This window comes from Cricetulus griseus, chromosome 3 (genome assembly GCF_003668045.3).
Source record: "Cricetulus griseus strain 17A/GY chromosome 3, alternate assembly CriGri-PICRH-1.0, whole genome shotgun sequence".
Lineage (NCBI taxonomy): Eukaryota > Metazoa > Chordata > Mammalia > Rodentia > Cricetidae > Cricetulus > Cricetulus griseus.
Genome location: NC_048596.1, coordinates 202,806,715 through 202,820,642, shown reverse-complemented (window position 1 = coordinate 202,820,642; position 13,928 = coordinate 202,806,715). Strand labels below are relative to the sequence as shown.

Here is a 13,928-nt window from a genome sequence, read left to right as displayed (position 1 = left end):
GAGGCTGCACCAGGAATAGTGGATGGGGAATGAGAAAGCAAGTGGTAAGGGATACAAGGCAGCAGCTCATAAGAAGAAGGTCCTTCCAAACAGTGATGTAGCAAATGCAATGGCCTCAGGAAGGGGGAGGGAGTGTGGCTCAGTGGTAAAGTGCTTGCCTAGTATATATGATGTGAAGTCTGGATTCAGCCCCAAGTACTGCAAGAGGAGAGGAGGCAGAGAAAAGAGAAGGGGAAGGAAATGGAGGGGAAGAAAGAGACATACATAGAGAAGGAGAAGGAGCAGGAGGAGGAAGGAGAGATGGGAAGAAAGAGAAAAACAAAAGAGAGGAGGTAAAGGAGAGAAAGAGAGCAGAGACACAGAGATAAAAGAGATGGAAAGAGAGGAGAGAAAGAGGCAGAAAGGAGTGATTAGGAGAAAGAAGAGACACGAGAAGAGATAAGAAGAGAAAGAGGAAAGGCAAAATGGAGAAAGAGAGAGAGAGAGAGAGAGAGAGAGAGAGAGAGAGAGAGAGAGAAACAGGTAAGCGAGCCCTGCTTGACTTCACTGTTGTCAGGCATTTTTCTGAAAGTGGTGAGCTGGTCATGATGTCCACTGAAAATCAGAATACTGTGATCACATGTTTATTTGACAACTATACCTTCTAAAATGCTTGACTATTGGGGGAAATAAAACATGTTTGCATTATTTGGCTCCTAAAAGCAAGCCACCTAGATCAGTCCTGTGGTACCTATCACATTATCCATGAAAAATTGTGCTGAATGTATTTGTTTGTTAGCATCCTGTCAGCTGAGTACATGCCACATTTTACAACATACATTTTATATGAGGTATCAAATATTAAGTACCCTCTGTTGAATCTATAAAATACAAAGTTCTTTTTTTTTTTAGCTTCTTGCACAGCTTTATACACTATTAAATTAGAAACAGAAGCAAACTTTAGATACTCTTCACTAGCATAGAAATTGAAGTATTTAAAACTACTTAGAAGCCATCCAATTACCCTGGACAGCCACAAGCTCCATCTGAACTCTTTTCCCTCTTCTTCTTTGTCTATTTCCCCTCAATGGTTAAAGTCAAATTCGTTTCTCAAAAGCCATGCCAGATAACTGGGAACCATGGCAGACAGTCTCCTACACTTCCAAGCATGACCCTCACTATACCTCCATCATAGCTGAACGAATCTGATAAAATCCACCCTATGAGGACCCCAAGTTCAATGGCTTATGGCTGGATGTCAGGCATTACATGCAAAGACCACTCCTTAGCTAGAGAATATCTATAGGGAGGAGCCTTATCCCAGTCAGCGACACCATCATTCTCCTGTCCTTTTAGACCTGCTAGGGGAAATCTTTTAGAACATGTCATCTGTCCCCTCAAAATCCACCAGGATTTCCCACTGCACTCAGAGCAAGCAAGGATGATGCTACAATCTGTCTCTCTCCTGATCCTGTAGCCTCAGTTGGCCCTGGTTGTAATGGCTTTTAGGCCATGCCATCAATTTCTGGTAGAAAGCTAAACACCTGGGGAGGGGAGGGTAATGAAGCAGAGTTAGGCTGGAAGGACAAAAACCTCAGCAGAACCCACCTCTAAGAGGACCAGAGTCCTGTGTGCCATGATCAGAAACTTATAAGCTCTTTCAGCTGCACTAACCAGAGCCAGAAGAAACTTCAGGGGGCTCCAACAGAACAAGAAGAAGGTGCAGAGGCCATGAAAGCATGAATACAGAAGGCACATCGCAGTTGGGGCCTCCAGCCTTGTCTCCACAGAACAAACCCCCCCCTTTTTTTTCTGAGACAGTGTCTCATGTAGCCCAGGCCTGGCCTCAGACTCACCAAATTCCCCTTGCCTCTGCCTCTTGATGGCTGGAATCCGGCGTATGCCAGCACACTAGGTGTGTGCAGTGCTGGGGACTGAACCCAGGACTTTGTGCATGCCAGGCAAGCACTCTACCATCTGACCCACATCTTGGATGTGACCCACTGGCTACATACAGAGACAGTCTGAGAGGCCTTCTGTCAGTTTGTCTTTCTGTCCGCTGAATACACCAGCTGGCCTAATGGCTGAGTCCACAGAGCTGTGTCGGTCACTCTTCTCATTCTATGAGAGAATACCTGACAAAGCAACTGAAGAAATGGTCTATTCACACTCAGTGTGAGGGTGCAGTCCATCATGGAGGGAAGGCATTGTGATAGGAGTGTGAAGCGGCTGGTCACAGGGCATCCACAGTCAGGAAGCAGAGAGATGAACGCTGGTGCCCAGCCCACCTTCTACTTTTTATTCAGTCTAGGATTCCAGCACACAGGATAGTGCCACCACATTTAGGGTGTGTCTTCCCACATCAGATAACCCACTCTAGAAGCTCGCTTACAGACACACCCAGAGACCTGTCTCCTAGGGGACCCCAGATGTGATGCTGACAATATTAACCATAAAAGGAGTTTTCTGAGGGTAGGCTTTTAATTTGCAGCCCAAGTGAAACAGATAACTAGGAACCACAAACTGTCTAGGACCCAGCAGGTGACAGCAAAATAAACCTCAAAGCACGGCTAATATCTAGCAGGAGCCAGTTAACCTCATCAATGTAGCAAGAGTCAGTTTTGCAAATTAAAGCATGGCAGTGCAATAACACCAGAAAACAGCAGAAAAACTTGCTAGCCTAATTCCCCACCCTGAGAGGATCCAACAGCCCTCCCAGGAGCAAATACATACAACCTGAAGCTCCCTTCTCCCTTGCCCTTCTGTAGACCTCTGGCCACGGTCACATCCCAACAGCAGGCTACTAACAAAGTGGCCACCAACTCCAAGGACAGTGTCTGCCTAGATTCAACAGGGAAGGTCATAGCATAGCTGATCCAGGGCAGAAGACAGGTGCAAAAGAGCAGAGGGCTCCAACACCGTGTGCTTGCTGAGAAAGGCCACCTTCACCTCCCACTGGGCATACACAGGGTGAACCCTGCATCCATGTTGCAAGGGTCTGACTGTAATTGTGATGATTGACTCTGACTGTCAGCTTGATGGGATCTAAAATGCCTAGGAGACAAGCAAGATTAAGTATAAGGTGGAAAAACCCACCCCAAATGTAGGAAGCTGGGGTAGTAGTGGAGGGCGTAACAGTGAGAAAGCAGGCTAAACCCAGCAGCCGTCTTTCTCTACTTCCTCACTACAGATACAGTGTGACCAGTTGCCTCATGTTTCTGCCATCAGGCCTTTCTGACACTGTGCCTTCAGACACTAATCAAAATAAATCTTTATTTCCTTAACTTACCTCTGTCAGATACTTTGTTGCAGCAGTGGGGAAAGCCACAAATACAGTTGCCATTTTTGGATGCCACTGGAAAATAAAATCCAGCTGACAGCCACTCTAACCACACCAAGAGGAGCATCTGACATCAACTGTGTGTGCTGTCTCTGAAGCCAGCCTCGTGGTAGGTGATAGCTCTTGAAATACTTTTCTTTGAATGGGTAATTCTACCAGCACTGGCCTGGATATTGTCAATTGTGCCCTGAAGATGGCAGGCAGACCTCTCCCCAGCACCACAGTCAAAGTTGCAGATACTCTCTCCTTACAGTGTCCTGAGGGCCTTATTGTTCTCACTGGGTTAATGGCATGAGGGAAGATTCTATTCCTAACACGGCTCAAAAGTTCTGTTATTAAAAGCAAAGATGCAGTTTTTGAAATCCATGCCACTTGCTTGTAACAGTATGTTGTAAGTTCTATAAATAGGTACAGAAATAGCAAGTTTCGAGTTTAGGAGTAAAAACCCTTTGAGATACCAGAGATCTCATGTAGTACAAATACGGTAGTGGGGTGGGTTTACATATTTAAGCATAAATCTTTTTTTCGTGGTTTTTTTTTTTTTTTTTTTTTCCGGAGATAGGGTTTCTCTGTGGCTTTGGAGGCTGTCCTCGAACTAGCTCTTGTAGACCAGGCTGGTCTCGAACTCACAGAGATCCTCCTGCCTCTGCCTCCCGAGTACTGGGATTAAAGGTGTGCACCACCACCACCCAGCTTAAACATAAATCTTTGCTGTCTACCTATCCTGGCTAGAAGCTCTCATTTAATTTATAATATACGTGTGTGTGTGTGTGTGTGTGTGTGTGTGTGTGTGTGTGTGTGTGTGTGTGTGTGTGTGTGTGTGTGCTCTATCCTAAAACAGATCTCTTACTGGCAAACAGTAAGTGCCAGAGATGCTCCTGGCTCTGACTCCTGGAGAACTGGGGTTGACAGTGTGGGCTTTTGATTTGAGTGCTGGAGGATTAATTTCAGGTCCTCGTGCTTGCACAGCAAGCCCCCACCCCCAACAGCACACTGTTCTTAAATAGGAGCAGGCTGAAATGTGTGTGTTTTGGCTCAAGGGCATCAGTATCTATATTTGGCTCTGCAAGAGTCATGTCCCATTTGAGTCCAGTGCATAAGGTGTACAAAAGGGAACTTAGAAATCTGCTTTCTTCTCTTTGCTTCCCTTCCACAGTGCCAGGATTACATGTGTGATTTCCATTCCCTGGAAACTCCTGCTTCTTCCGCTTCTGTGTCTGACCTTGCTGTCCTCCTCCCCCTCTAAATTAAAATGAGAGAGAGGGAGGGAAGGAAAGAGAAAGGGAGGGAGAGAGAGAGAGAGAGAGAGAGAGAAGACTGGCTTCTTTGCTAGGGCTGCTATTGTACAAGAATACAGACTTGTGCTCTAAAACTGAAATCTACTTTCTACTTCATCACAACCCTAGCAGCTGGAGAGTCCAACATCAAGGTGTTAGCAGGTCTGTTTTTTCTGAGGCTTCTCTGGCTGGCACGTGGCCACTTTCTGGCTGGGTCCTCATTTTCCACTCATCATTCTTTCCAGTTCCATATCTCTAAACCCAGGCCCTGCTGGAGGTTTCCAGGTTAGGACTTGAGAGCTCGTGGGAGACACAACGAGGCCCGCAACAACCTTCTGCAGCCAGTGGCTAAGAGAGATTGAGCGCTCACCAGATAAAGCCAAGTCACTTACAGCTGTGAGCTAAGCAGAGGCACCAGCCAGCAGGTTTGAGTTCCTGCCTTCTTGTACTGTGTGAGGGTAGTTGGGAAGTGATGAGTGTCCACAGCCCAGCACAGTCTTTAGCTGTGCCCTGTCTTTCCACAGCCTGTTGTCTTGAGTTTTCCTGCAGTGGTGCCTTCCCACTTTAGTCCGCATGGGCTCGAAAAACCACACAATTCAATGCATGAAAACTGAGACCCCAGCTGGTAAGACCTCAGCAGTTAAGAGCCTGTCCTGTTCACGCAGAGGACCCAAGTTCAGTTCCCAGCACCTGTGTCAAGCAGGGGGGTCACACAACCATCTAGAATTCCAATCCAGAGAATCTAACACCCTCTTCTAGCCTCAAATGACACCTGTACTCATGTGCACATAATTATACATAAACATACACATAATTTAAAATAAATCTTAAAAGAAGGAAATAAATCTTAAAAGAAACAGAAATGAACAGGTTCTTCAGAGAAACCAAAGTCTACACTCTGCCTCCAGGGATTACAGCTCCACACTGGCTGATAGAGATTTTCCTACTGATTTTTTTTTTCTTTCATTGCTGTTCTACATGGAATATATACCGTCCTTTAATTTGGTCTGGTTTTGTTGAGACAGGATCTCCTGTAGCTGAAGCTAGTCTTGCATCCCTGATCCTTACTACTGATATGCTGGGATGACCAGAATGGACCACAATGGTCTGTGCCCATTTTTGATAAATAACCCCAGTGTGAGCGCAGCTTTGTTGTTCTTCAGAAGGAATGGGGCTGTGTCACAGACTTTGTGACATCCTACAGTAACCACTGGTTTCCCAGAAGGTTTGATGGGGATCACCTTAACAGCTCCAGAAGGTATGAGGAGCCCTGCTCCAGCTGTCTCATGGCAGGGGAGCAAATGCAAAGGGGTACTCACAGGCTCTCAGAGCTCCTTCCAGAACATTCTTAACAAATGTCTGAAACTTACACTGCAAAGGCTTAGAGAACGGGTGTTTTAGGGTGTGTGGCCCTATGGTTTCCACGACAACCATTCAAGTCTTCCAGACAGCAGCCATAAGAAACACAGAAATGACAGGTGTGACTGGGGTCATTAGACTTCTTACACACCGTGAAAAGGGATTGTTGTCAACTTTTATTGTATTTAAAACTTTACTTTTGCTATTTGCCCTAATTGTTTAAAAATATGAAGACCATGCTTCAGGCCTCACAAAGTTGTGGGTGTAGCTATGTACCAGATGCTAATGTTAGTGTCTGTCTTAGACTTCTCATAATTCTGGCTGAGGGTAATGACACATTTCCCCTACTGATAGCAGTTTTAAAACTAAAGATCAGGCAGCACCCTCTTATTACCTGTTCCCACTCCTTTTTTAAAAACCACCAGTGCTCAGATGGTTGATCCCCTCACTAACTCAAAGCCCAGGTCAAAATAATCCAAACAATTCATTCTTGGACACTTTTTTTGTGACAGTCTTCCTCTGTAGTCCAGGCTAACTATGAAGTCTCAGCAATCCTTCTGCCTCAGCTTAAGTACTGGGAATATTAGTGTGAGCCACAGTGCCCCACTTCCCTAGTCTTAGATGAGCTTCTTCACAAGCAGGAAAGGGCACTTATCTGCAGATGGCAGAACAGACTCTGTCATGTGGACAACACATTGCTGAAGAAACAAAAGGTAGAGACAGCTTATACGCTGTCTGAATCCAAATATTACATTTACCAGATATTTGTCATCACAATGTGGCCATGCCTGCAGTAGTGAAAAAGAAAGCAAACCCATAGGCCCCCAGCAGCACACACTGCTCCTAAGAATGAATGGCAGCTAAACCTGGTGGTGTAAGCCTTCCACCCCAGCTATGCAAGAGGCAAGACAAGTCAATTTCAAGTTCAAGACCTGCCTGCCTGTGCTACAGAGAGAGCATGGGTAACCTAGAGCAATTTCATCTAAAAAAAAAAAAAGTGCAAAAAGTTCTGGGGATGTGGCTTAGTGTTGCCCTAACAAATGTGAGGCCTGGGGTTTGAGACCCTGTAGTGCAACAAAACAAAACAAAACACTGACAAACAGAAGAGAGTGAGGGAAGGAGGGAGAGAGGGAGCTAAGAATGAATGACATGGGTAAAAGAGTTGGACAGCTACTGAAGATACAGAGTTATCTCTTACTCCCCAAGAACCCAAATGCTATTTCCTTGTATAGAAAGTGCATTGGGTTGCAGTACAGAAGGTGCATGGGGTTGCAGTATAGAAAGTGCATGGGGTTGCAGTATAGAAGGTGCATGGGGTTGCAGTATAGAAAGTGCATGGTATTGCAGTATAGAAGGTACATGGGGTTGCAGTACAGAAGGTGCATGGGGTTGCAGTATAAAAAGTTCATGAGGTTGCAGTATAGAAAGTGCATGGGGTTGCAGTATAGAAAGTGCATGGGGTTGCAGTGTAGAAGGTGCATGGGGTTGCAGTGTAGAAGGTGCATGGGGTTGCAGTATAGAAGGTACATGGGGTTGCAGTATAGAAGGTACATGGGGTTGCAGTATAGAAGGTACATGGGGTTGCAGTGTAGAAGGTGCATGGGGTTGCAGTACAGAAGGTGCATGGGGTTGCAGTATAGAAAGTGCATGGGGTTGCAGTATAGAAGGTGCATGGGGTTGCAGTATAGAAAGTGCATGGTGTTGCAGTATAGAAGGTACATGGGGTTGCAGTACAGAAGGTGCATGGGGTTGTAGTATAAAAAGTGCATGAGGTTGCAGTATAGAAAGTGCATGGGGTTGCAGTATAGAAAGTGCATGGTGTTGCAGTATAGAAGGTACATGGGGTTGCAGTGTAGAAGGTGCATGGGGTTGCAGTATAGAAGGTACATGGGGTTGCAGTATAGAAGGTACATGGGGTTGCAGTATAGAAGGTGCATGGGTTGCAGTATAGAAGGTACATAGGTTGCAGTATAGAAGTTGCATGGGGTTGCAGTAAAGAAGGTGCATGGATACTGTGGTCTCTCCCTTGTGTACCTCCCTTCCCTCAGAAAAGTCTGGCATGGCTACACCCTTTTCTGTTCTCACATAGCTTCAAGGTGTTACTCTGAAGTCTCAGCTGAACCAAGGTTGATAATATTTGGGGCTGCTCCTCCACATTTCTGGAAAGAGCAGAAGTGGGAAGGCCATTGCCCTGTTCTCTTCACTCTTCTCACAGAGTAGGCCTCCTCTGAAGGGACCCGCATTCCAGCCAGCCCTATACACAGAAGGTAGAAATGTCCATATGCATTGCTAGAGGCTGCCATGCCACTTAAGTGGACAGGAAATAAATGTGCATGCCTCTCCCTGTCTGGTGTTTCAGCCTTGCAGTGAAGAAAAGCAACCATCATGTCTCCTCTACCAGGCATTCAATAATTTAAGGATAACATGGTGTTCTGTGATTACTGAAGCCTCCTATCCAAGTACTAACCAGGCCCCACCCTGCTTAGCTTCAAAGAAGAAGCACACATTCAGAGTGTGTTTGGCTGTAGACCAGAGAGGAATTTGGCTATCCTGGGGCTTCTTCTAAATGGACCAGGGAGACTTCACCCCTCTCCTTCCATTAATGGAAGGTGGAGGAGGGGGTGAGCAGACACTGATAAAAGCACTGTTAGCCTATGCTGCAATGACAGCAGCCAGTGAGGGCATCTTTGTGGGTTTTACTATTGTTTGGATTCACTTGAAAATGGGAGACAAGGTCTCCCTCACTACCTAATCTAAACTAGCCTCAAAATCACAGCAATCCACCTGCCTCAGTTTCCCCAGTGTGAAGACTAGAGGTATACACCACCAAGCCCAACAGAAAGATACCTTTGTGAAGCTTGACATTACCATTCCATTCAAGAGTTTACTGTGAAAAGCATGTGACTAATTCCTGCTGAGAGAGGGGTAACTCTGGTGCATCTGAGGTCCTGCATCTCTTGCAGAAAACAGTTTCTTAGCAATGAAACCTATCAACTTTAATCTTAGCGCTGTCTGTATTTCTGCCACAAAACCATTTTGGAAACCATAAGGGCTATCAGGTGTGTCCTGTGATGGCATCAGCTCAAAACCCAGAGAGGAGGAACTTGGCCTCACAGTAGTTTGTTCATAAGATCTCACTGATCAGCTGGTGTTACAAACCCAGTCTCCTCTTTTGTCTGGCTTATCCCTAAGTGCCCCCTTGCTCTCATTTCTTAAATGAACCCTTGTTCCACCACCAAAGTTCAGACTTTTCTTTCTCAGAAACGACAATGCAATCCGAATACCAATAATCAAGGACTGCCCCCCACTAGTCCAGGTGTTGTAATGCTTGCTAATTATAGGGGCTGCACTGCACATTAAATAGACAAATATTTCCCAAAAGAAATAGGGTCTGAACTAGTTTTCAACACATAATTCAGGGTACATAGGATACTACGATTATCCAAGAACTTTGACACTACCTGCAAACCCCACCCAGAAAAAGCATACATTCTTTTCCTCATGGCTCTTCTTATCCTTACCCTGTCACTCAAGCTTGGTAAGAGAAGTATCATTTTCAAACTGCTCACCCAACATTGTGAGCCAGTTGTGAACTTTCTGTAAATATGCATGTCTATAGAGAAGGAGGAATTTACACACTGTGTAAACAGAATCCAAAAAGACCTGACTGACTGAACTGAGGAACTGGGTGATATTGAGATAAAACTTGGACTGTGGGCAGCAGGGGAGGAGCAGACTTTCTTTGAAAAGTGAGCCAACAGGTTTGTCTTGTTTGGGCATCCATTTAACACAGTTTTAAAATACCACAATACAGTCTAAAACTCTCCTTGTGTTTGTAGCAACTCACCCCAGATTTCTAAACAATAAATTTACCTTATTTGGCTGGAGAATATGTGTTTACTCATTATTAGGTAATTAATAATATTTCCTGGCCACACCCCAAAGGTGGTTGTGAAGAGCCAGCCAGAGACACAGGGGAGGGTGAGGAAGGGCAGGAATAACCCAAGTGGTGTTGAGTCACTTGTAAAGGTGGGGCAGGGGCATAACACACTGTTCCTGGCAAGAACTCTCAAGGCCCAGATTCCAGAGTGTCCCTGGGCACTCTGTGACCTTGTGCCTGCCAAAAGGGACCATTTCAAAGATTGGATCTCATGTATAAAAAGATGGGACGGTACCAAGGCCCTTTGAGAGTCCCTCTAGCTATCCATGCACCTAATTATGTCCTCCATAGCCTGCACACTTGGCTAGCCACCACTGACAAAACCTGGCCTTTCTTTGTCTAGTCTAACTGGTGTGCCCTGGGGCATGTGTGCTCAGCTGGATTTCTAAGCCTTCTGCTGAAGGTGGAGCCCCAAAGTAGACAGGGCGCTGAACACACCTGAAGTTGAAATAACTGCTGATTCGGGAAGTCCCACAGTGTGGGGTCCAGGCCAAGTGAAATCCCCTTCCCCACTTCCATCCTTCCTCCTACTCTGAAACCCCATAGGCCTGTCTGCTCAGAGGTCACCTGCAAAAAGCAGAGTGATGTCACCATTGTCCCCAAAACAGATCCAAAGAAGCTGAAATAAGTCTACAGTAGAGAAGTGGGTGTCACACTCACAAAGGTGACCCATCAGCGTGTCATTACCAGATTCCTCAGCCTGGGGTCTCTGGGATGGGGCCGAGAGGAGGCTGAACACTCTCAATCATCCCCTAGACTTGCTGCTCAGGTTCCAGGACAGGAGGATGTCAGGGACCCAACGGCCCATCAGCTCAGGGTCCCCACAACTATGAAACAAGGAGAACAAGGCTCCTGCAGCCGCTAGGTTCAGGTTGTTAGGGACCACTCCTGAAGAGTAATGCTCCGAGGTCACCTCCCTGGCTGCCCCTGCGGGCCACGGCAGGATGTGCTCAGGGGAGGCCTGGGGTCGCTGGGGACAGGGCAAGGTGGCAGCAGCGGCCCTACCTGTGGTGGACAGCACCGTGCTGGCGAAGAAGAGCGCCGAGGTGAAGTCCCAATTCCAGTTGCCAGAGGCATTGCTGAGCACCGACACTCCATAATTGCTGGCCTCCAGCACGCGGCCCAGGAACTGCTCCAGCTGCGGCTCGGACAGACACTCGTGTTCCTCCAGGAAGCGCCGCTTCAGCTTGCGCAGCTCCTGGCGCAGCAGGTCTTCATAAGGCAGCTCCACGGACGAGAAGACCACGGCGCCGAACACCAGGTAGAGCAGGTAGCCCAGCACCAGGAAGCCAAAGCACCAGGCCGAGCGGTGCCGCTCCACCAGGCGCACGCACGAGCTGCCGGCCAGGGACTGCAGCATCTTCCCCGCGCCCGCGCCCCGCGCCTCCCGCCGCCGCTCCCTTTCCTGGTTCCCTGCAAATAGAAGAGGCCAGATGATGTGGCGGTGACGTGGTTGCCGGCTCAGGTAGCAGAGTCGGCAGAGAGCTCAACCCACTTGGCGGGAGCTTTTAGCTGCCCGCGCCCCCTACCTGGCTTCCTAAACCGGAAAGTGCAGGTTTGATGGCGCCAGACTCTGGCCGGGCCACCCCAGGCTGCCTGGCTCCCTCCTTCTTTCCCCAGTGCAGTCAGCAGGAGGACTGAGCTCTGTGTGTGACTGTGTGTGACTGTGTGACTGTGTGACTGTGTGTGTGTGACTGTGTGTGACTGTGTGTGACTGTGTGACTGTGTGTGTGTGACTGTGTGTGTGTGTGTGTGACTGTGTGACTCTGTGTGTGTGTGTGTGTGTGTGTGTGTGACTGTATGTGTGTGTGTGTGTGTGTGTGTGTGTGTGTGTGTGTGTGTCTTCTGAGAAACAGTGCTTGGCCCCCCAGCCCCAATCCTAGTTACTTTTGTCCCCCAAGCGTTCTTCCTGATTAAAGCCACTGTCACCAAATACCAAGGGTACAAATAGATACTGTCTTCCTCTGTCTTGTTGGCTGGACAGCTGAGCTATTTGCTGCCCACACTATCGAAAATAAAGAAACCTCTTCCAACCCTCAACCTCTACCTGGAACAGAAGGATCTGCCGGTGAAGGGGGGGGTGTTTAATACTTTAAAACACAGTCTCTGGGTTTTAGATAAACAACACCCCAGTTTTAGGCACTTCATGACCAGGGGAAGAAATGAAAATATGAACTAAAGTACTGAATACTCTAGAACTGATGGTGGGTGAGGTTGCAAAAATGATTACTGCTTTTCTGCATAGAGATGCATGTGCCTATGTGCTTCAAGAGTCACAGAAGGGTGTGTGTGACCTGACTCTGTGATGCTTTCTATAGAAAGATAGTCATATACATAAGACTCAGCACAACTGTATCTTACCCATGTATATCATATCACACATCATACCTACTGTCTTAGGGTGTCTATTGTTGTAAAGAGACAAACCTTAAGAAGACCATTTAACTGGGGCTGGCTCACAATTGAGAGGTTTGGTCCATTATCATCATGAAGGAAGCATGGTGTCAGGCAGACAGATGTGGTGCTAGAGAAGGTGCTATGTGTCTTACATCTGGATTGGCAAGCAGCAGGAAGACAGACACTGGGTCTGGCTTGAGCATTTGAAACCTCAAAGCCCACCCACAATGACATACTTGCTCCCACAAGGCACACCTCCTAATAGTGCCACTCCCTGTGAGGCTATGAGGGTCATTATTATTCAAATCACCATACCCACATATGAAGATGTGTTCCTGTCATTATAAACACATGGAGTCAAGAATCAGGGACATTCTAAAGGCTCCTGAATAGGAGAATGGGAGTAGGGAAGACAGCTTAGCTGGTGAAGCACTTGGGTCCCAAGACTTGAGGTTGGATCCTCAGGACCCACATAAAAAGCCTAGTGTCAAGCACTTGTAACCTCAGCACTGAGGGAGAGAAACAGTAGGGTCCCTGGGGCTTGCTGGTCAGCTAGCTTTGATATATATATCAAAGCTATATTATATATATATATATATATATATATATATATATATATATATATTAGGTATTCTCAAAACCTTTCAAAGATCTTTTGGGGCTTTTCACAACAATGTGACACAATTGCTCCTGGCAGCACCAAGCCATTTCTGAGAGTATGATGGGCACTGGAGACACTCCATTTGGACTTTGTCTTCTTCTTGGCAAAACTGGTCTATTGGGCAAAGAACTACCCTTCCATCAGCTGCTGACAGTGGACACTGTCCTAACTGGACAAGCAGAATACAAGCAAAAAGAGACTGCTGAACCTTGCCAAGACAGGATAGGACAGTCTTTCGAATCTTCCTGCTTCTGATAATGGTTGGTTGCCTCAACATATCTGTGAGAATTTGGCTGGCTGTCCAGGTAGCCAGACGTTTCTGTCAATTCTTGCACCTTTGGGAAGTTGCCCACTTGTACTTCCTGCTTACCCGGGTAATATTATTTTCCTTTGGTCTTTGACAGAGTTGAAGACAGTTATGGTTATGGTTTTTCTTAGATATGATAAAAGATAAATTACATGTAAAACTTAGACTCACAAAGATAAGGTAAATGATAAAATATTTTCTTTAAATTTTGCCAAATATAAATGGACTAAATATTAGAACTATAATTCTTGCTTGATAACTATTTTGTGATATATATAATTTCACTATGTTAAAATTAAAACCTTCCTTTTTATTTAGACAGAAAATGAGAAATGATGTGGGAGGCCCTTCTGTATTCTGCAAATATATGTTTCTCTTATTGGTTGATGAATAAAGCTATTTTGGCCAATGGAGAGGCAGAATTTAGCTAGGTGGGAATTCTGAACAAAGAGACAGGGAAAGATATTTTCCATGTAGCCACCTGGGAGGCAGGATTCCTGAACATCACCGGTAGGGGAAGGCCACATGGAGAGACATAGATTAATAGAAGTATGTTGATAATTAAGAGAGAGCTAGCCAGGAAGAAGCCTCAGTCAATGGCCAAATAATTATAAATATATATTAAGTCTCTGAGTGGTTATTCCTTAAGCGGCTGTAGAACCTGATGG

General features: G+C 46.2%; 1 protein-coding gene across 1 annotated transcript in view; it reads right to left on the bottom strand.

The window, feature by feature from the left end:
- Kcnk1 (potassium two pore domain channel subfamily K member 1) overlaps positions 1 to 11,255 on the bottom strand; it is a 34,252-nt gene extending 22,997 nt beyond the window's left edge. Inside the window, exon 1 of the mRNA XM_035441470.1 lies at positions 10,901 to 11,255. Coding sequence (XP_035297361.1) covers positions 10,901 to 11,255 — 355 coding nt within the window. The remainder of the gene's footprint in view (positions 1 to 10,900) is intronic.
- Positions 11,256 to 13,928: the final 2,673 nt, after the last annotated feature.